Source organism: Leptosomus discolor, chromosome 19, assembly GCF_034619465.1.
Source record: "Leptosomus discolor isolate bLepDis1 chromosome 19, bLepDis1.hap2, whole genome shotgun sequence".
Taxonomy (NCBI): Eukaryota; Metazoa; Chordata; class Aves; order Leptosomiformes; family Leptosomidae; genus Leptosomus; species Leptosomus discolor.
The window spans coordinates 2,273,127-2,293,329 of record NC_141409.1 but is presented as its reverse complement, the minus strand read 5'-3'; the positions used below and the strand labels follow the sequence as shown (position 1 = coordinate 2,293,329).

The 20,203-nt window shown below is 60.0% G+C and overlaps 1 protein-coding gene across 1 annotated transcript in view; it reads left to right on the top strand.

The window, feature by feature from the left end:
- The window catches only part of EXD3 (exonuclease 3'-5' domain containing 3), a 199,180-nt gene extending 179,196 nt beyond the window's left edge, over positions 1-19,984 (top strand). The window contains exons 19-20 of the mRNA XM_086475917.1: positions 10,332-10,425; positions 19,650-19,984. Of these exons, the coding sequence (XP_086332043.1) occupies positions 10,332-10,425; positions 19,650-19,984 (429 nt within the window). The remainder of the gene's footprint in view (positions 1-10,331; positions 10,426-19,649) is intronic.
- Positions 19,985-20,203: the final 219 nt, after the last annotated feature.

Below are 20,203 nucleotides of genomic sequence, written 5' to 3'. Positions count from 1 at the left end.
ATGCCCATCTTGTTCTGCAGGCTGGGAGCGCTCGGGGTGAGCCTTCCCTGCCCCTCCTCCAGCCCGTTCCCAGCCTATTCTACCTTATGTGTAGGAACTGGTTTTTCTTCCTGGGCTATTGTTTCCGCTGGATTGGTTAGATTGCTCCAGGCCTTGCTCAGATTTCCTTTCTCACGCTTTTTTTTTTTTTTTTTTTTTTTTTTATATTCCCGTTTTCTGCTGCAGCTTCTATTCTCGCCCCAATTAAAGCAGCAGGCGCTGCCTGGCAGGATGGGGCGGGGGGTCTCGCCTCCTCCCGGCTTTGCCCCGGTGCTTGCTGTGATTGCCCAGGACAAGGGGCCAGGCTCCAAAATCATGGTGCAGCCCTTGGGTGGTTCAAGGCAGTCTCTGCCCTGGACAACCTGCAGGCTACACAAGCTTTTCAGGCTTGGGCTGCTCAAGTTTCCATTTCTCTGCAAATCAAGTCCACTAAATCCATTTTTTGTTTTGCTTAAGTCACTAAAAAGCAAGGGGTCTGGTGCATGGCTCCCACCGAGCACCTGGCAGCGTGGGATTGCAGGAGTTACCCCCAGGCGCTGAGCCAGGGTGGCACCACATCGGTCCCACGATGCTGCCACCCAAGACCAAGCTCATCCCACTGAGCTTCAGCCACTGGTTCTGAGCGGAGTGGGGAGGATCCCGTCCCTCCTGGGCCAGTCCTACCCCTGTGGCATGGATTTAAGGCCAGGCTTGAGAAGGGTCACCTGCATCTGGCCTCTGCTCCAGGTGACGGCGTGGTGCAAGAGGGCTGCTCTGTGTCACTGCTGGGTTAGCTGTGATGAAGTGTTCCCAGCCTCAGCACAGCTGGAGGAGAGGGGAGCCTGGCCTGCAGAGAGCCCTGCCCGGAGGTCGTGGCGCTGCTCCCCAACTCTTCCCTCCTGCCACACCACACCATGTACCAGGCAGGATGGTGTGGTGTGGATGGATGGCATCTGGCTCCAGCTGGGGAAGGCAGCTTGTCCCCAGGGGGTGCAGGCTTGGCTTCCCAGACAAAAACAGAAGCTGAAACATGAGCCCAACTTTCCCGGTCACTACCCCGCTCTGCCTCTGCCCTCGCACCCCTCTTGGCTGCTGTGCCCTCCTGGGGCTCCTGTGTCACCCCCAGGACACCCCGGGGAGGGCAGAGGAGGAGGCAGCAGGGATGTAGGTGAGAATGCTCATGGACCAGATGGCCATGGAGGAGTAGAGGCACGCAGCCACATGGCCCAGAGTGGCCTCAGCCACTTGTACGGGGCTGAAAACCGCTCTGGGGAAAAGCAGAGAGCTTTTGGGGCACTGCTTCCAGCCAGACACAGCTCAGCATGGGGAGAAACTCTCTGACATGTGTTATACAGATGGTCCCAGGACCTCAACCAGAGGAGGGACAGCTGCCAGGGAAAGCCAGAAAGAGCAGGAATAAGGGTCGCTGTTGGCCTAATATGTAATAAAGATCATTTCCTAAAGCTTGTCTAGCACTGGGAGTGGAGGACAGAGCCCCCGATGTGGCTGCATGTTCAGCCGGGAGGAAGGTGCAGAGACGGAGCTGAGGCCCTACGTGCTGCGCTGGGGTTTCATGGGACCTGGATCAGGCAGGAAAGTCAGCTCCCAGCATGTCCTGCACGCATTTGGGTAGCAAAGAGCAGTGCCGCGCCGGACTGTTAATGATCAGTGTTGGACTCGTCTGTAGAAAGCAAAGCTTCGGTCCTTTGCAGTTTGCAGGGCTCTGACTCTCACAGTCAGAAAATGTATCTCCGTGAGCCTTTCCATTTCTGGTGCCACAATGTGATGCTCCTGAAGGTCTGGGGGATGCTGGGGAGCCAGATTTACACCTGCATTTTAGTTTTCTTTCGAATATGAGCTGGTGGGACATGGACCCTCACTCCGTTTCCAGCACTGGGGTGATTTCAGAGCTGAGGTTGGTTTTTCCAGCCCTCCCATTCACCAGCCGCCAGCATCCTCTGGCCAAGAGCTGAGCTCTCACCTGCAGCTGAATAAAACTCAGTAGCTTGATGAAGAAGGAGCAGCGGATGAGCTGCATTGCAGGGAGCTGGGCAAGTTAACCCTTCTCCTGCCATGGCGCCAGCTGCCTGGGGATGGCTCAGGAGCAGACTGGCATGGGAGGTGTGTGCCCTGGAGCTGCAGGGGGCAGGTTTGCACACTCAGGAGGGGTCGGCCCTCACCCCAGAGGTGGATATAAGGCACATGGATGCAGGCAGGAGGGCAGCGTGCTGGCGTAGGGCTGGAGGAGCGAAGCCACTGGTGGTCAGGCAGGGAGGTAGGAAGCGGCAACTCGCCCACCGGCCCCTGGCAGCTCTTGGCACAGAGCTCACCCTAAACCGAAGGCTTTGGGGATGCTGCGTAACCTCATTATAAGGCAGTTATTACTGGTTTGGCTTTGTTATTAAACTCGTTGTGAGCGCTGGGAGCCTGTCCCGGAGCAGCACCCCGCTGCGCCGGGTGCTGTATAAACAGAGCTTGCGGCTACGGTGAAGGTTGGGTCAAGGGTGCTGTGGCGGCTCTAGGTTTTTTGGAGGGGCTCAGCCCCCATCTCGGCAGCTCACCGCCTAGCTGGGAGGAAAAATGAGCAAGTGAGACTTGGGACGACTGAAAGGCAGCTGGAGGAGACAGGGACCCAAGTAGGGGGATGTGTGTGGTGGGAGCGGGGGTTGAGCATCTTTTTTTTTTTTTTTTCCCCTGGGAAAATCAGCTTTGCATGTGGGTTTAGGTGTAATGTCGGGTGAGATTCTCATCACTGCAAAGGCCTTGAGGTACCGAAAAGGGTTTTCAGTGTCGCTGACAATTAGGTGCTGTCTACCCAAGGCAGCGTGATGGCGAGGCGGCAGCGGGATGGGGTTTGTGGTTAGGGACCTGCAGCCATCTGCGCAGCGCTCAAGGGAGCAAGAAGTAGAGATCACAAAACCCTGGTCCCGTCCCTGCCGGATGCTGAGCCCGCTCCGGCAGCCTCCACACATTATCGGGGGATGTCTTTGTGTTTCTCCTCTCCTCCCATCCCTGCCTTTCTCCAAGGGAGCTGATGGACCCCCCACCCCAACCCAAAAATCACGTCCCTTTCTCTCGCTCAGGCAGCTGCAAACTGGCAGGTGAAAAAGGAGGGCAGGGGGTGCCCCAAAAAGGAGTCAGCGGGAGCTGGGGTGCCCGGGGACCCTCCGGGGCTCCATCACATCTGACCTCCTGTTCTTGCTATCTTCTCAATCTTGTCAGCAGAGGAGCTCCACTAATCTGCTGGTTTCAGGGCCGTGGTTTGTGCTCCCAGACGAGCGAGGCCCTTCTAGCTGTCAGGTGAGCTTTTCCCAGAGCTCATGCAAATGATACTAATTAAAGGCATTCTTATCTGTTCGATTTCCCACACCTTTTGCCTCCGAGGGGGATAGAAAACTTCATGTTTTAACTCCGTATTCCATGGCAGTCGGAAGGACTGCCTAGGGAAAGTGTTGGGAAATGCAGCGGGTCACTCCTGATGAGAAGAGCTGGCTTATGCAAGTGTTGAAACACTTTATTATGCATGAGAAACCTTCCAGAAATGGATGACTAATAGCAAAGCGGGAGCAGAGAAAGCAGTGGGAACGCCGTACCAGGCTGGCATGGGATCCCATGTCATCTTACCAGCTTAGCAGGGTTGGGCTAGGTCAGCACTTGCCTAAGAGACCTCTCAGAGTACCTGGCTGGCAATGAGGGAAGTGATGTTAATGATTCAATAAACAGAGCCCTTCCCTCCTAGTGAACCAAAATGCCCCTGTACTATGCCAGGAACCCACCGGCAGCCCCGTATTTCCACTGGCGGCGTGTTACTGAGCTCAGATGGCCGTAAAAATACCCGTGGTCGTTGTGCAGGCAGGTCTGGTGGAGGATGCACAGGCTGCATTCCCATGCGGGACCATCACGGTCCATCTCCCGCTGCGGCTCTCACTGGGTTATTGGCAGACAGGGCTGCCCAGGTTTTGGTGGCCACTCAGGACTGTTGTGTGCACCAGCAGCCATTGCTCCCTGGAAGGGCTGGGCTAACACACCCGTGCATCTCATCTGCTGCTTGAGTTGGTTTGCTGGTACACAAGGACAGACCTTAGACCATGAGTAACAGAGCAGGAGCAGCAATGTGCACCTATAGGATTCCCAGGTACTGGTGATAAGAAGGTCAATGAGAAAAGCTCTTGGCATAAAGGGGAAGGGAAACAGCCTGGCCAGCTGCTTTCTGATAGTCCCATTGGAGGTGCAACCGTCCCAGGGGCCTGGCTCGCTGCCGCTCTGCACCTAGAGGTGGCCCTTGCACCCGCAGGGTGTGGGAAGCAGCAGCAGGTAGAATTGCTGAGGTTTCTGCTCTTTGTGCAAGGGCCTTGAATGTGCTGCAGGGCAGAGAGGCATCCGGCCCACAGCGTTGCTGGAGGAAGAGGAGAGCGTCTGAAGGTCAAAGCTGTGAGTGCGGCAAGGAGGAGCTGGAGACTTGGGAGAAGCGTGCGAAAACACACACGTGGGCAGATGAGCATGATCAAATCCTGACTTGTGTTGGGAATTTGCCAGGTTGTTACCTGGTTTTCTTTCACTGTCCTTCCCACCATCTCCCTCCTTTCTGGGCACCCTCTGCTTTGGGTGGCAGGCAGGAGGTCTGCCGGAGGCTGCCCTGTCTATCTGTAACGCCTGGGCTTGGAGGCTGCACGTGGGCACCCTGTGCAGGGGAGACAGCTGGCTGAGCCTGAGCATCCTGCATCCCTGTTCTGGAGAGGTTTCTAGTCTTGATAAGCTGTTGAAAGAAACTCTTGGATGCTCAAGGACTGTGCTTTCACAACCAAAATGAGAGTTGCAACCTCCATCCGGAGGAGTGGCCCTTTCACCAGGTGATGATATCCATCTCGGAGAGAGGGAAAGAAAGAAAGGGAAGAGGGTAGGCGGTGAGTAGGAAAGGAGATATCACTCCAGGTGGCTGTTGAATAAGTCCTGTGATATGACAAGCAGAAGACACCCAAGGAGCAGAAGACACCCTCATGTCCTAACATGAGCTGCCCTGAATTGCCCCAGAGAGTTCATGCAGGGCACTGTCCTTTACGGCTGATTTTGATACACTGAGGATTTACCAAGGCAGAAGCTCTCCAGGCAGAGGGTTGTGTCTCATCGGTAAAACCCCTGCCGAGGAGATCTCTCAGTGATGTTGGCCCATGACATTCATCAGCAAAGCAGACAGAAGGAGCACTGCAAGCCCAGGGACCGTTTTAAGCACGGCTCCTCTAGGCAGAGTTTACCAGGGTGAGTCTTGGAGCACTTTGAAGATGCAGCTTTCAGGGGTGTCAGAGGAAGAAGCAAAACTGACTCCGCTGAATCTGAACTGCTCGTCTTCCACATGTGCTGGGCACTATGGACCTCCAGCTGAGCTCATACCGCCGTCTTTGGCCAAGCTCCTACTGGCTCTTGAGGCCCTTTTTGAGTCCCAGAACATTTGGCTTCTGTTGTCTGCTGGACTCAAGTTTTCTTCAAGCTTCTCAGCTTCCTGGGTGGAGGCCCTGAAAGGGGATGGGATGCTGAGATGGCCTCGGAACTCCAGGCTGAAGCATCCAGTCCCTCGGGTCCCAAGAGGTTCGTGCATCACTGCTGGTGAAATCCCCACCCAGGAGGGCTGGGAGAGGCAGGGATCATCCTAAACAAAACCAAGCCACCAGATGGGCTGCCAGTATTGCAAAACGACATTTCACCTGCCTTGTCCTCCTCGGTGAGGGCAGGGAGAGCCTCTCCGCGCCGGCAGCAGCCCGCTCAGCTGGGGTGGCTCAGGCTGCCGGCGCTGGGGACAAGCACCTCTTGGGGCTTGGGGACCACAGCATCACCGAGTTCTCCAGCATCACCAGCTCTTCTGCCGTGACATTGTGGCAAGATGTGACATCGCATCCCAGTCCCATGACATCACTCCTAGTCCCCGTGTCACCACAGAGCAGGCTGGGCTGCAGTGTTCCTCTGGACACAGTGGATGCTGGCACGAGGTCTTGGGGCAGGAGCACCTGGCTGCAGGGGTGACGGTGCCCAGCACCGCAGTGTGGCACCTTGGTCAGGATGCCCAGATGGGCACAGGGAGAGGGGACAACAGTGAGGACCACAGCTTCATCTGAGATGAGTTGCACCCGCTCCTCATCCTTGACATGGACATGGCGAGCAGAGTCCAGGGAGGCAGGGGAGGTGTGACAGCCGTCACCCCCCGCTCACCCAGAGAGCCTCAATTCAGCACCAGCCTCACCAGCCCTCCTGCCCAGCGGGCAGCCGCACAACGGGGGGATCGGAGCGGGGATGGGCTCGCCTGGCTTTGCCCGGTGAGCTGCCGGGGTGCCGTGCGGGGGCACCCAGCGCCTGCCCGGGAAGGGGCTGATTCACACGGGGCGCTGGAAGCCGGGCTGCCGTGGGAAAGCGCGCCCGCCATGGCTCCCGAGTGCCGGGATTGCTTCAGCGGGGGTGCAGCCAAGATCCATTTCACAGAGGGCAGAGCAGATCGAGGCTGGGATTTACCAGTGACTAAGCGTGTGCTGGCAAGGGCTGCCCTAGCGTGAGAAAGGCAGTGCTGCTCCTCCTCCGAGCCGTGCCCGCTGCCGCCCCGCAGCCCTCGGGGGCACTGGGGCACCCCGTGGTGGTGGACCGGGCAGTGCTATGAGGTCTGGGGGGGCTGCAGCCTCCTCTCAAGCTGAACTCTCCCCTCTTCTCCCCCATGGCCCAGCAGTTACTCTGGCCGTGTGGATGGGCAGGACAGCGTGAACTGAGACCCTGCGGCTCAGCCGGCACATCGTCCCCAGGGCAGGACTGGGATGTGGGGCAGAAGCTGCCACCCCCACCCTGAGCCGGGCACAGGGGCTGGCGAGGACCTCGAGATGTTGTGGGGGAGAAGCCAAACCCTTCGCTGTCAGGTCGTAGCCCTGCTCACAGGGACTGCACCCCCCCGGCAGTGTTCCAGGGTGTCTCATTGCCACAAAGACCTTTGCTCTTACATCCACCCCACTTCATGGTGGCCGCAACCAATCCTGCCATGTTGGATCCAAACCTTCCCAAGCAGGAACAACCCATCCCTTCCCCAGCAGAGAGGCTCTTCACTTCCCTACCCTTAAAACAAAAGCAAGACCCCCACAAAAAAACTGCTCCACATCCCCGGGGGGTGACACACTGAGGCACAGAAGGCTGTGGGGAGCCATGTCCCCAGGGGGCTGAGAATCAGGGCCACCACTGGCCCGTGCACGGCAGCCACTCAGCCCAGCTTTATCAAGGTGGCGGGCTGCCCCGCTCGCTTCATCTCTTCTGGCTCGTTTTGGCAAGGCATTAAAAAAAAATTAATTGCAATTTTTTATTACAGCTAATTGGCACTGCTGCTAAGTGGCTTATCTGGCTCCTGAGCCTGCCCCGTGTTTTTGGGAAGCTGGGGGTGGCAAAGGCCTGGAGGCTGAGGAGATGGCGTGGTGCACAGAGCCTTGCAGCAAGCGTCTGGTAGCCCTGGGCGAGTGGGAAATGCCGGGTGCCACTTGGCTGCCAGGGCTTACCTGGCCCAGGGAGGTGGATTGCCCCTAGCGTACAAAGGTGATGAATTTTAGAGAAGCAGAGAAGTTTGCCTGAGGTCTCTCCACACACCCGAGGGGGAGCCAGGAGCCCATGCCTGGCACTCTGGCACCACTGCCGAAACGCCGTGGTGTGCTCCCAGCTGCCAAGGCTGGGCGTTAAGGTGGGGTTGGTGCTTGTGACGGAGGGGAGATGGGCCTGTGCCCACACAGGGTGCACGTCCATGCCTGGCAGGGCTGGGGAGGAGGGTGCTATGCAGGGCAGTGGCTGGGTGCTTTGGGACCTCTCTGGGAGCCTCGGACAGCCTGGTGCAGCCGATGGCGCCACCGTGCCCTGGAGGAGCCGCCCAATGTCTCTCCCACTGCCAGGCTCAACACCCTTCTCCAGCGTGCAGCCCCCTCCCCTCTTGTCACTGTCACGGGGGAGCGGGGCCAGCCCAGGCGGAGCTTGGCCCGCGTTTCTGGGAGCTGCCTGTCACGTCTGCCTGCCTGTTGCAATCCCAGAGATCACATGAGCTTTGGGTGCCTGCTGGGGTGGTGACACCCGTGGCTCCAGGTCCAGCCTGTGCAGTCTGGGATGTCCTTGAGCCTCAAAGGGACAGTCCCATCCCGCAGCATCAGCACTGCCTCCACCATCAGAGCTGGCAGGGGCCAGAGCATGGGCTCTGCTGGGCAGCAGCATCAGGGTCTGTCCCACGGCTGCGGGTGACATCTGAAGCCCATCTGCCTCCTTCCCTGCTCATCCCTGGATCCATCCGTGCTCCCTTTCCCTTTTTCTCAGCCATCTTTCAGATGGGATCCGGCCCAGCTGATGATGGGCTGCTGCCGCAGGCACTTGCTGGGCTGGTGCAGAGCGGAGGGAGGGGGAGGCAAAGGTGTGAAATGGAGCCAGTGAGCTCCAGTCCTCGTTCCTCCAGACTGCTGAAGCCTGAGGAGATCAGATCTGCTGGCATCAGCTGGGCTCTGCTAGTTGCAGCGTAACCTTCCTGCATGAGGCTGGCGGTGAACTCCGAAGTGGCGTCTCCTTTCTGGTCAGCCAACTCCAACAGCTGACCTGGCTCCGCAGAAATGCAGGTTCACTCAAATAAGAGCATCCTTCTTCCCTGGGGTTTCACCCAGGTTCATTTCCCCAGGTACCTGGGTTTGAACGAGAGCGAGGAGGGTGCTTTGCCCTGCTTGGGGCGGGGAGGGCACTCTCAGCACCCCACAGCATCAGTGCTTGCAGCTTCTCCCCAGCTTGAGCGAGGAGGAGACGGGCTGGTGAGCTGGAGCAGCGTGCAGGGGTCTGACCCACCTTTGCAGGAGTTGTCTGATGCTTGCTGTGCAAATCACGGGATTGCTGCAAAGTTCCCTTTTAGAAGTGATGCACCAGCTTACGCGTCATTTGGGTGTTTTCAAGATGGGACCTTGTCCATCTCCGTCTGCCTGTGCCACTGCTCCGGGGGGCTGGAGCAGCACAGCTCTGGCTACCCAAGCCCAGGCATCCTTTTATGGCCAAATCATGCCTGGGCTGGGGAGCGTGTGCTGGTTTTGTGGAGGCTGCAGGTGGCAATAACCTCCTCCTGCTGCAGGGCAGAGCTGGGTCATGGTGGTGAGTCCATTTTCAAACAAACCATCATCCCCCTGTCCAACTTCAGGCAGCTGTGTGGGAAGAAGGGGCACCATTGCACCTCGCCGTGAACCCAGCACCGCTCCAGCAAGCATGCCGCAAACCGGCAGAGCTGCTGTGGGCCGGTGCCTGGTCAGGCAGTGGAAAAACCTTTCTGGTTTCAACAGGCTTTGGAGCAAAGCCGCAGGCTGGGAACTTGTTCTGGTCGGTGAAGTTATGCACCTCTCCCCCAGCTTGCCTTGGGTGCAGGGTGCTCAAAATGCTCCACAAGCAGAAAACGGCCCCTAAAAACAAATAGCTGACGAAAGGTGTTGCGGCACATCCCAGCACCCAGCTCCTGTCCAAGCAGGGAGAGGGAGAGGGAGAGGAGAGCAAAGCTGTCAGGGAGCCGGCTGCGATGCTTCCAGGGAGACTGAGTGCCGGTCACTTCTGGGCGAGCATGTTTGGCGGCCGGCTGCACCCTGGGCTCAGCCCAAGGCACCTGGCTGTGGGTGCTCCTCAGTGGTGGGGTTTGGGGAGCTCCTTGAGGGGCTTGGGATGCTCCTTGAGGGGTTTGGCTCGCTAAGGGCCGGCATCTGGTCTGTGCACATGCTTGGAGACCTCCCTGCATGCATTTTGGCAAATTTGGTGGGGTTAGAAAATGAGACTCAGCACTTGCGGTGCTGTGGCAGAGCTGGGCCGAGTGGAGCTAGCCGAGACCCCAGCATGTCTTGGGGTCCATGGCCATCCTCCATAGCTTCTGTGGGACAAGAGAGAGCAAATCTTGAAGCCACAGCCCAAACTTTGGGTGTCTGCTTGATTTTTTTAAGGCAGCCTCAGTTTCTGTTTTTTCTGGCACTGTGTAGGGCTGGGGGGTGAGATCTGCTGGGGAGCAGGCAGGAGCACCGGCAGCCTGGCAGGCAGGTGTGGCTAAGAACTGTAAAGTTGGAGCGCCTCTGGAGAGGAAGTTCTTATGGCTTGTAAACTCCAAAATTGGTGTCTGCTGCCATTCTGCCACCCCCTACCTCAGTGGGACAGGCCTTGCCTCAGTTTCCCTCTGCCCTGATGCACACGACTGGGAGCTGCCTGGCCTCTGCCAGGGGTGCCCAGTGCAGGGCTGCGTGCTCCAGGCAGGCAGGTGATGCTCGGGCAGCATGGCCGCCATCTCACCAACCTCCCCCTCTCTCTTCTTCCAGGTGTGCAACTGTGACAAGTACCTGAAGGTCTCGAGGGAGAGGATGAGGCAGCTGGTGGAGGGCAGCAGGCCGGCGCCGGGGGACGGCGGTGCAGGTAACCGGGTGGGCGCCGATGGCTGGGAGCGATGCTCCGACCCCCTCTCTGCGCTCCCACCTGGGATTCGCCACGCTGGGCAGAGCAGGACCATCCTGCTGGGGCTGGGGGGTCTCTCAGAGGGGGGATGGGGTCCCCTGCCACCAACCTGCCGCTGTGTGCAGACCCGCAGAGCTCTTCCCAGCCCGCTGCCTGCCAGGTTGGGCTTGTGCACGCTGAGCACACTCCAGCCCTCTGCCCCAGCTGCCCCGTGCTGCCCTGCGAGGCGCTGGGTCGTGCATGGGATTGCCCAGCCCGGGGTGGTTTGGTGACACGCCAGCGGTGGCTAAGTGACAGCCTAAGGCCATCGCCGCCCGACGTGGAAAACTCAGCTTGGGCTGCGAAATGCCTCTTGGCTGGTGCTGCTGCTGGTGCCTTTCTCACCCGCGCGGTGCCTCCAAAACTAGGTCAGGCTGCGGGAGCGGTGAGCCAGGGCCGCCTGCCTGGCCAGGCTCCGGCGGGGAGGAAGGCTCCTCCGTGCCCTGCCCCGGGCTGCGCTGAGCCCCCCACGCTCCTCCCCGCAGGGAGCCACGGTTTGGTGGTGACACCCGCCGCAGGCACACCAGGATGGAAACGGGCCCCTCTCGCTGCTCCGACCCAGCCCGGGCTCTGCTGCCAGCCCTCGCACGCGTCGCTTGCCATGCCTCAGTTTCCCCATTGGCTTGCTAGGAGAGAGCAGTGCGGAGCGGTGGCTGCCGGGCGCTCCCGGCGGGCTGTGGCTTTGCTGGGAGCCGCACGTGTGGCTCTGGGGCTGAGGGATGTGGTGGGGCGGCTTTTCCCATGGTGCCGGCAGCCTGGGAGCACTGCGCTTCCCCAAAGGCTGGGGCATCCTCCCCAGCGGTTTCTCTGGGGAGGGCACCCGCTGTGTGTGTACCCAGCGACCAGCTGGGCCTGTTCAGCCAGTTTTAGAGTATGGGAAATAGAAACGCTGTGGTTTGCCTTCAGCCCTGTGAGCGGTTTCCCCTTCCCCCTTCGGGTGGGGATGACGGAGCTGGGGGGGGTCTCGCACAGCACCGTTGCTCCACACAGCCTCTTCAGGGACCCCCTCGCTGTACCCTTTACACCATGTCTGGGACACCCTACGTCCCCATTGTGCCATGCAGCCTCTTGCCGGTCCCCTGTGTCACTGAAGGGGTCTCACGGGGAAGGACCCCTGTCTCCTGGGCCAGGTGGGAGCCTTTTGCCAGCCACATCAGGCATGGCCTTGTCAGGGAGCATCCTCCAATGGGAAGCGTCTTCCGACACGGAGGGTCAGGGACCAAAGGTGCCACAACGTCCTCGGGGTGTTGCTGCAACAGAGACATAAAATAGAAGCTGTGATTCATGGGCAGGTGGGCACAGCTGGGCAGACGGCACCCGACCTAAAGTGAAGACCCCTGGGGACTTGTTGAGGGGGTCCCTGGGGCTCTGGTCACCCTGGGGTTTCCGTTTCTGTTTAGATTCTGGCAGAGGCTACTGGGATTGCAAGCATCAGCCTGAACTCAACTGGGTTGTCCCCAAGAATGTCCCACTTTGGGTCAAGTTTTATGGAAGAGAAACAGGGAAAGGGTGCGATGACGATGTCCTGTCATCGCTTGTGGGGACAGTGGTGGCAGTGGGATGGGATGGGCAGCCAAGAGAAGTGGGTTCGTAAATAAAATCTCAGTCGTTCCTCGATTTTCTTCACATTTTCCTTCTGGAGGGGACTAGTGGCAGGGTCTTGCTCTGCCCTCGGCCATGGTCCAGCGCACGGCACAGGGAGCTCAGCAGCCACAGCCCCTGGCTGCTCACCCGTGCCAGGGCCAGCCCCTGCTCAGTGGCTCCAGCCCAGGCCATGTCATCTCATTCCTGTCACCAGGCATGGGTTTACCCCCAGGATCTGTTGCCAGATGCTGCTCCTTGGCAAGAAAATACCTTTTCTCCCCGTCTGCTTCCCAGGCAAGTGGGGAGCCTCCTCCCACGGAGGCTTCACCTCTCCAGGGAGGAGCAGGCAGATGCAGCAGGGGCCGTGGATGCTGGGGCATCCATCAGCCGTGGGTGGAGATGGATCCTGGAGGACCAACCCTCGACATAAGCCTGTGGCTGCCCAGGTGCCCCTGAGTGCCGGGGTCTGGCTGCAGATAGCTGGGGGCTGCTCACATTTTGGCTGCACAACTCAGGCCACTGCTGTTCCGTTTGGCTCCTGGATTTTTATGGCAGGGCTTCCAAGTATTGAAAGGCAAATTATTCATCCTATAATAGCTCACTCCAACTTGGACCTAGGACTTTCTCAGGTTTTAGGGAACATTTTCCCTGACACAGCTGCATTTTCCCTGCATGAGGGCTTTGATGGAAGTACTGGAAATAGTTTCAAGCCTGGGCAGCTTTGCCCTGTGATGCCTTTTTCCCAGTGGGATGCTCAGAGCAGCTCGGCTGCCTGGAGCAGTCAGGGGATGGGGCAGAGAGAGGCAGCGGTGCTGTGGGTCATCACGTGGCACAGGCAAGACCTCGCTGGAGGCCGTTGGCAGCGTGCAGGCTCCCAAATGACCCAAGGGGATGGGATGTGTCACAGGGTCTTGTCTCGCCAAGGGAAGCTTCTTGCTTAGTCAGTGTGGTAAAACCAGCTGGCACAGGGCCCCGGTGCTCGGGGGATGCTCTGCCAGATGAAATCTGGTCCCTGGGAACGGCGAGGATGGAGCACATTCGATCTGGTTGGGATTCACCGAACAGAAAAGTCTGCTTTAATCATAAAAATCACCCCTTGCCATCTGAAACCTTTTGCAAAACATGAAAATAACTGGCCCTGCTTTCCTCTGGGCTGCGCTGCTAACCAGGCAGGCCGGAGCCTCTGCTCTGTGCTGGAGGGAAGCGGAGGAGCAGGCGCAGAGGCCAGGGGTGCTCAGGGACCCTGATGCAGCACCCTGGGGAGGCCCAAGCTGGGTGAGCATCCTCCCTGACCAGCCACCAAAGCTGGTACTTGAGACCAGCTAAATCTGCACTACCCATCTGCTCCTCCAACATCCCATCCCGAAGGGGCGGGACAAGCCCCGGGCAGCCCCAGGGGCATCTGGAGGAGCAGCCAGGGTATCCCCGCACCAGGCAGCAGGACAGTGTGGGTCTGGCAGGGCTCCGAGCAGCCCAACTGGGGCACCCACCTTGCCCCCACCGGCCTGAGTGGTGACTCGGGGTTTCTTGCCCTTCCTGGCCCTCAGCTCCGCTGTGAGCACGGATGAAGGCTGGTGGAGGCAGCACGCAGGAAGGTGGAGGAAGAGCTGCAAGACCACAGGGCAGGGAAGGCTGTGCAGGGGCTCAGAGCTGGGGTGACACCAGTACAGTGCTGGGTCCCTCCTCCACAGCCCCCACACCAGGATGGCTGAGGGCATGGGCTGGTGGGACCCGCTTCCCTCAGCCAGAGGCTCCGAGGCACAGCAGGAAGAGGCCACTGCGTGTCCAAAGCCTTGAGGCTGGAGCAGGTTTCTTCCCTGAGCTGCAGCGCTGGGCATTGCTGTGAGCGTCACGTCCATCTTACTGCCACGTGGGAAGAGTAGGCGATCCCTGTGCTGCCCCAGGATGGCTCTCACCCCCGCGGAGCAGCCTGCGCACCCTCACTGCTTCAGCACCGGACCTGGCGTGCACGAGAGGCCGAAGCACCCTGGATGTCTCAGGCTGCTCTGCACGCTTCTGCAAGGAAGGGGACGGGTCCCCCAGGGGCTGCACCCATGGACCCAGGGGTGCTCCTCAGCCCCCTTCACCCTCAGACCAGGTAACCCCACGTGTTTGGACTCTCTTCGCTCCAGGGCGCAGCGGGATAACAGGAGCACGCTGACGTCTGTCCCCGAGCAGGGCAGGGATGGGGACCGGGGAGCTGCAGCACAGAGCTGGGACCGAGGGCTGCAGTGGTGAGACCAGCCAGAAACACTCCCCTCCCCGGGCTCCTCTGGGTCACCCTCTGCCAGCTCCCCCTCTTCAGAAGAATTTCATTTGCTCCTATGAAAAACCAGTGCCGGGCTGGGAAGCCAGTGATGTTTTTGTGGCTGTGGGTTTGCAGAGCTCCATGTGTTGTGCCGAACGCTCCCTGGGAAGGAGCGAGGGACCCTTTGGTGCTCCTGCCCAGCACTGGACACAGGAGCCGGTAGGGTTTTCTCCCACAGCGGCACGGGGAGATGTTAGCAACTGAAAGCGCCTCTTGCCTTGAGCTCATCCTCCCTCCTCCACCCTGGGAACGTCTTAAGATTGTGGCCGGGCTGCTGCAGCTGAGGTTGCACAATCCCGGGTCCTTTGTCCTTTGCTTATCTGCCTTAGCGAGGAGGAAAAGATAACCAGGCATCTTCAGTGCCCTGCAATCAGTGCGTTTCTCAGGCTTGTAACTCCTCTTATCACGTTTGATCTCTCACCGCGCCAAGGTTTCCCATGCACCTTTGTACTCCAAGAATGCTCCCAGGTCTGCTTTCAGCCTTGTGCAAAGCCTTTACGATGCGCGCTTTCTCCAAAACACCTCAGCCTTAATTGCCTAATTACGGACGAGTCTCCCGCGTGTGGTTGCGATGACAGCTGGGTGCGGCTGCCGGGCCGGGAGAAGGCCTCTTGGCTTGCACAAGCGCTGCCAGACCCCAGCACCTCACGGGAGGTGGCAGGAGGCTGCGGTTCCCGCAGAGCGAGAGCACCAGGTCCCTGCCTGAGCCAGTTGGGACAAGCACCCGGCTCCTCGCCCCAAGGCCTTGGTCTTAGCTGGGGTGACACAGAGAGACCTGGGCTAGAAACGGGGCCTGGGGGGCAGGATTTTGTGCAGAAGTACCTGACTACCCCAGGGAGTTTGGGGTACTCAGTAGTGCCCCGACACTGAAACCCCAAGGGTGCCCAGGGCTCACACGTGTAGGGCCAGGTTGTTTCCAGCCAAATCAGGGCTGTGTGGTCTGGGAAAGGGGAACAGGCACGGGTTCAAAGGAGGTTTGCCCTGATCCTGCTCCGTCCCAGCTTCCCAGGCCCTGCTGTGCCCCCCATCCTGCAGTGGGGGGTCCCAGTGCTGTCCCGGTAACGCTGATGCAGGGCACCGGCATTGTAGCCGACAGAATAGGCTGTAGGGACTACAGGTCACCAGTGTCACCATAGCGGTGGCCTTCCAGTATGACCCCTGCACCGCTAAGGGCCTCTCTGGGGGGCAGGGGAGGGTGCACATCCCCCTGCCCGCTGCAGGCAGCCCATGCCCTGTCCCATGTCCCTCCCACTGGGATTAACCCCCCCCATCCATGAGCAGGACCTCGGAGTGGGGCACAGGGAGCTGTGGCTCCTGTCCCATCCCGGCCTTCCCTGGGGTCTTTGGGACAAGTCTCTTTGCCCACCACAGCCCCCCTGTTGCAACAGTTCCCATCCAGGGCACATGTGGGACTGTCGCCTGCAGCCATGGGGTCCCCCAATGCTGCTGTGCCCTTGGGACGCCCACCCCTGGCTCAGTGTCCCCCGGGGTGAAGGCACCAGGGCATGAGGTGTGGCTTTGGCGTGTGTCTGCCCCACCCTCTCAGTGCTGGTGCCTGGGGGCTGAAGGAAGGGGATCCCTCCCGGGCTGGGGGGGCTCCTGCTGCACCCCACCTCACCAAGCGTGGGGCCAGCCCAGCTCTGGGGTGCATGGCAGTGGCTTGGGCACAGAGCGGGGCTGCTGCAGAGGTGACAAGTGCATCTCCTGGGCTGCAGAGCTGGGATCCCACCGCTTGCTCAGCCCAGGGAGGGACCTGATGCAGAAAACCAGCAGAACCGCTGTCCTGCAGCATCCCCTTTCCCCTGGACATGGCAGCACTCACTGGGAGGTGGGACGTGTCCATGGGGGGAAACATCAGCAGTTTGTGCTGTTCCTGTGCGGAATTAATTCCCACGGGCAAGCCAGGGTGGGCAGGAGCTGGAGATGCGAGTGGGAAGACGCGTGAGGGCAGGGTACGCCCACAGCTCACAGGGAGGGCAGGAGCTGACCCTGGGCTGAGTAGGGCTGCTGGGTTAGGAACGGTGCCGGAGGACGGGCACAAGCCTTGCTGCCCGCGGAGCTCCGTGGCACTGACACGTGTGGGTGCTCAACCCCGGGTGCTGGGGGGTTGCAGGGCTTAGCCCCCCACTGGGCTCTGTCGTCCCCGGGGTGACCCGGGCAAGAGGGGGAGAGGTGAGCAAGAGGCAAAAGGGCTTTTTATTTCCAAGATGTTTTATAATGGGATTATTAGTTCCCAAGAGGTGTTTCGAATTGATTTGGTAAGGAATCACTTTCATTGCTCCTCCGCAGAGCTGCGGTGGGAATCCAGCCTTTGGTGTGAACCCTCTGGAAACCACAGATCTGAAAAACTCCCGGCACGTTGGAAGGACGCGCTGGGCTCCCCTCGGCCCCGCACACCCCACACATGCCTTTTGCTCCGTCTCTCGTGTAACTCTGCAGTGGGCTCCATCCCAGCGAGCCGGGCTGCAGCCCCGCGGGAGCAGTGGCTCCGCTGGGGAGGCCTCTGCCCATCTCAAGGGGGAGAAAAAAAAATCCCTTCTTCAAAAAATCCCCCTTTTTCCCTGGAAAACCCTTTTTTTTTTCTGGGGGATCTGACCTTTTCCCTGCATGGTTTTCACCATGTGCCCGGCTGGCACCCTGCACCTGGCGCCCGGTGGCCCTTTCACGGCGGCGGCGAGGGGAACGCAGGCATCTTCAAAAGCCCTGGAAAGAATTTGGTGGGAGGGGGAGAAGGGGTTTTACAAGCTCCCATTCAAAAATGGTCACTTTGAAGTGATGTAGCATTTTCAACTCTTTGAAGAGCCACAATTAGGAGGGGGCTGGTGCAAGCGAAAGGCAAAACTACTGGGTGACCATCACCGCCTTTCTCTCCCCTGGCTTTTGAGGCAGGAACTTTTCCTCCCTGGCTGCCTGTTTTCTCACAAGACCCGGGGGGTGGGGTTGGGGTGTTTGGGGGAGCTGGAGGTTTCACACAGCCCCAGTGCAGAGAAGGAGGGGGTCTGCAGTTGGCTTTGCCCACCAGCAGCATGGCAGCCGAGGGAGCGTGTCAGAAGGGAGAGCAAATTGCCTGGGATCACTGCAGGCGCATCAAGTATCTGTGCCCGGGCACTGGCAGGGCTGGGGTGCTGCCAAGTTGGGCCGGGGAATTTTTGGGGGGCTCTGTGGTGGGGAAAGTTGTTCATGCAGCGTAGGTGCTGACTGCTGGCAGCATCCTTTCGGTTATGGTTGGATCTGAGTGCGCCAGCCAAGGTGCAGGACCCTTCTGTCAGGGTCCTGGAGGCAGATGCAGAGGTCTGGTGCTCGAGAGGAGGCACGATGAGTAGAAAAGGGGAAGAAAGGCAGATTTCTGTCCGTGTGTTATAAACTGAAGAAAAACTGCTTGGCCCCCTCAGCGAGACAGTCCCTGCATGGCCAGGCTGAGGCCACCCGGTGCCATCCTGTAGCACGGGGTGGAGGGAGGCAGGGATGGGGCGAGGGCAGAGCCCCTGCCTCCTGCCGCGGGGATCTACCACCCACTGATGGGCTCTGTCCCAGAGAAACCCCTGTGAACGCGGCTCTTCCTCCATGTCCCTGCTCCGGCTCGCTCAGGGATCTCCTGAGAGCAGCCCAGTTGCTTCACCACATGCCAAAAAGGAGAGAAAATGGGAAACTGAGGCCACTGTTTTTTCTCTGAGAATGGATGCAGGCACGGCCACAAGCGGGGCTGCAAGGCACTTGCCCAGGGCACAGCGATGGGGAGCCCAGCTCTTGGCCGGCTGGGACTGGGCTTGAGGCTGCTTCCCCTCACATTGTAGCAGTGGCCACCAAACCCAGCGCTGCTCCTGGGCTGCATGGTGGTCCTGGGCTGGTCAACAAAACCACCCTGAGAACATTTCCAGTGATGGCCTTGACCCTGCATGTGGCTGTTCGTCTGCTGGGAATGGGAGGTGACTCTGCCCCCCCAGCTCAGGCTGGTCATCTCTTCTGGAGAGGCATGGAAGGTCCGGGGGGGCTCTGGGGAGCCCCCTTGAATGAGGGGCTGGTGTGAGCTGGGCCTCCTGCACCTCTCCTGGGCTGTGGCTCTTTCTGCTTGTGCAGTGGTGGGTCCAGGCCCTGCCGGGCAGCTGAGGGATGGCTCTGCCAGGACAAGGTGGCCATTCCAGGGCTGTCCTCAGCCTTGCTTTCTCCCACCATAATCACCAGCATGTCCCAGCTCCTGACAGCACTGGGATGCAGGGAAGAGCCAGCCGGGAATGCTGGTGTCCCTCCCAGCACAGCTGGCTCCCGACCAGGCTCCCTCTGAGCCTCGAAAGGGGCAGGTTGGACACCCCAGAGGTGCCGCTGGAGCGCTGCAGGGTGCCTTTTGTTGTCTTAATTGATGCCTGGGCAGGACAAGTCCCCCGCCTGCCAAAACCGAGTCATCCCGCAGCAATAACGGCAGCCGTGGCTGCCAGGGGTCCTGAGGGATGGGGGCAGCTCAGCCCCCGGCTTCCCCCACCCGGATCCAGCGACCTGCTGAGCCCCAGCCACGGGCGGTGGGAGCCTGCACCGAGCAGACAAAAGTGCCGTGGGGTTTGTGGCCCTTCGTCTGCGACGGCAGCGATGGGGCCAGGGCTCGGGGCGTGCGGGGACGGCTCGTGGGACACGTCCCCTTGTCGCGCCCCGCTGTGCCCCTTGCCCAGGTTCTGTGACGGGGGTGGGTGTCATACGTACCCCAACACCCGATGTCCTCGGGTAGACCAGGAGAGTTGGGGGTGTCATGAGCAGTGCAGGCAGCTGTTAATGGTGGGGGTTTTTAATAAGGGCTTCCCTTGCTCTTTGCTTGCCCTGTCATGCAGCCCGGGGAGGGGGCACAGCCCGGGGAGGGGGCACAGCCCATCTCGGAGAGCAGCCTTGCCCGCCCTGTGGCAGGGAGGCAAAACCGTTGCACCCAGTACAGCAGCAGCACTGGTGCAGTTACTGAAACAGCTCCCAAGAGCACGGCAGACACGACTGCTGCCCGGGCAGCAGCAGGACACGGTGGAGGGGCTGCGGGAGGTGCTGGGCAGCTGCTGGGGAGCTGCACAGGTGCCATGCTCAGAGCAGGCAGTAGGTGGATGCTGGCGGCCACTTTCTCCCAAACTGGCAGAATGCTTCTCCCTGGGATGCAGGGCAGAGCCTGGACTCCCTGCAGGGCTGCCAGGCCCCTCAGAAGGGTCGTTCCTGTGGCTGAGCACAGAACCCCACTCCTCACACCAGTGCCCCGTGGTTTATCTGCTGCCTCCTCTCCCCGCAGGCTGCCTGGCGAGGAGCGACGAGAAGCCCAGCCAGAGCTGCGATGCCGCCATGCCAGCCTGCCCCGCAGCCCAGCCTGGTCCCACCCTGCACAGCGAGCGGCTGGAGGGGCTGGAGCAGCGCGGGGTGTCCCCAGTGCTGGCGGGGGGCACCGTCCTGCAGGTCGCCGCCATCCCCCCCGGGGTGCTGGACAAGGCTGAGCTCACTGACTTCTACTGCTGCACCCACTGCGGGAAGGTGTTTTGGGAAGGGTCCCATTTCGGGCGCGTCGTCTCCCAGTTTCAGGATGTTCTCGTCGCCGCTGGGGACAAGCAGAGTGTCTATGAGCTGAGCTGAGGGGGGGTGTGGGGGCTCTGCAGCGGGACGGGGACTGCAGGGATGTGCTCCCCAGTGAACCTCAGCAGATTTTGGGCTCTGGGTTTGCAGTGCAAGGCCGAAAGTGAGGGGCTGTCATTTTGGGGTCTGCCGTGGAGGGGACTGTCATATTTGCACTGATGGTTCACAACTGCCCAAAAATATGTGGCCTCCATGAGATCATTAAATCAGAGCTGACCA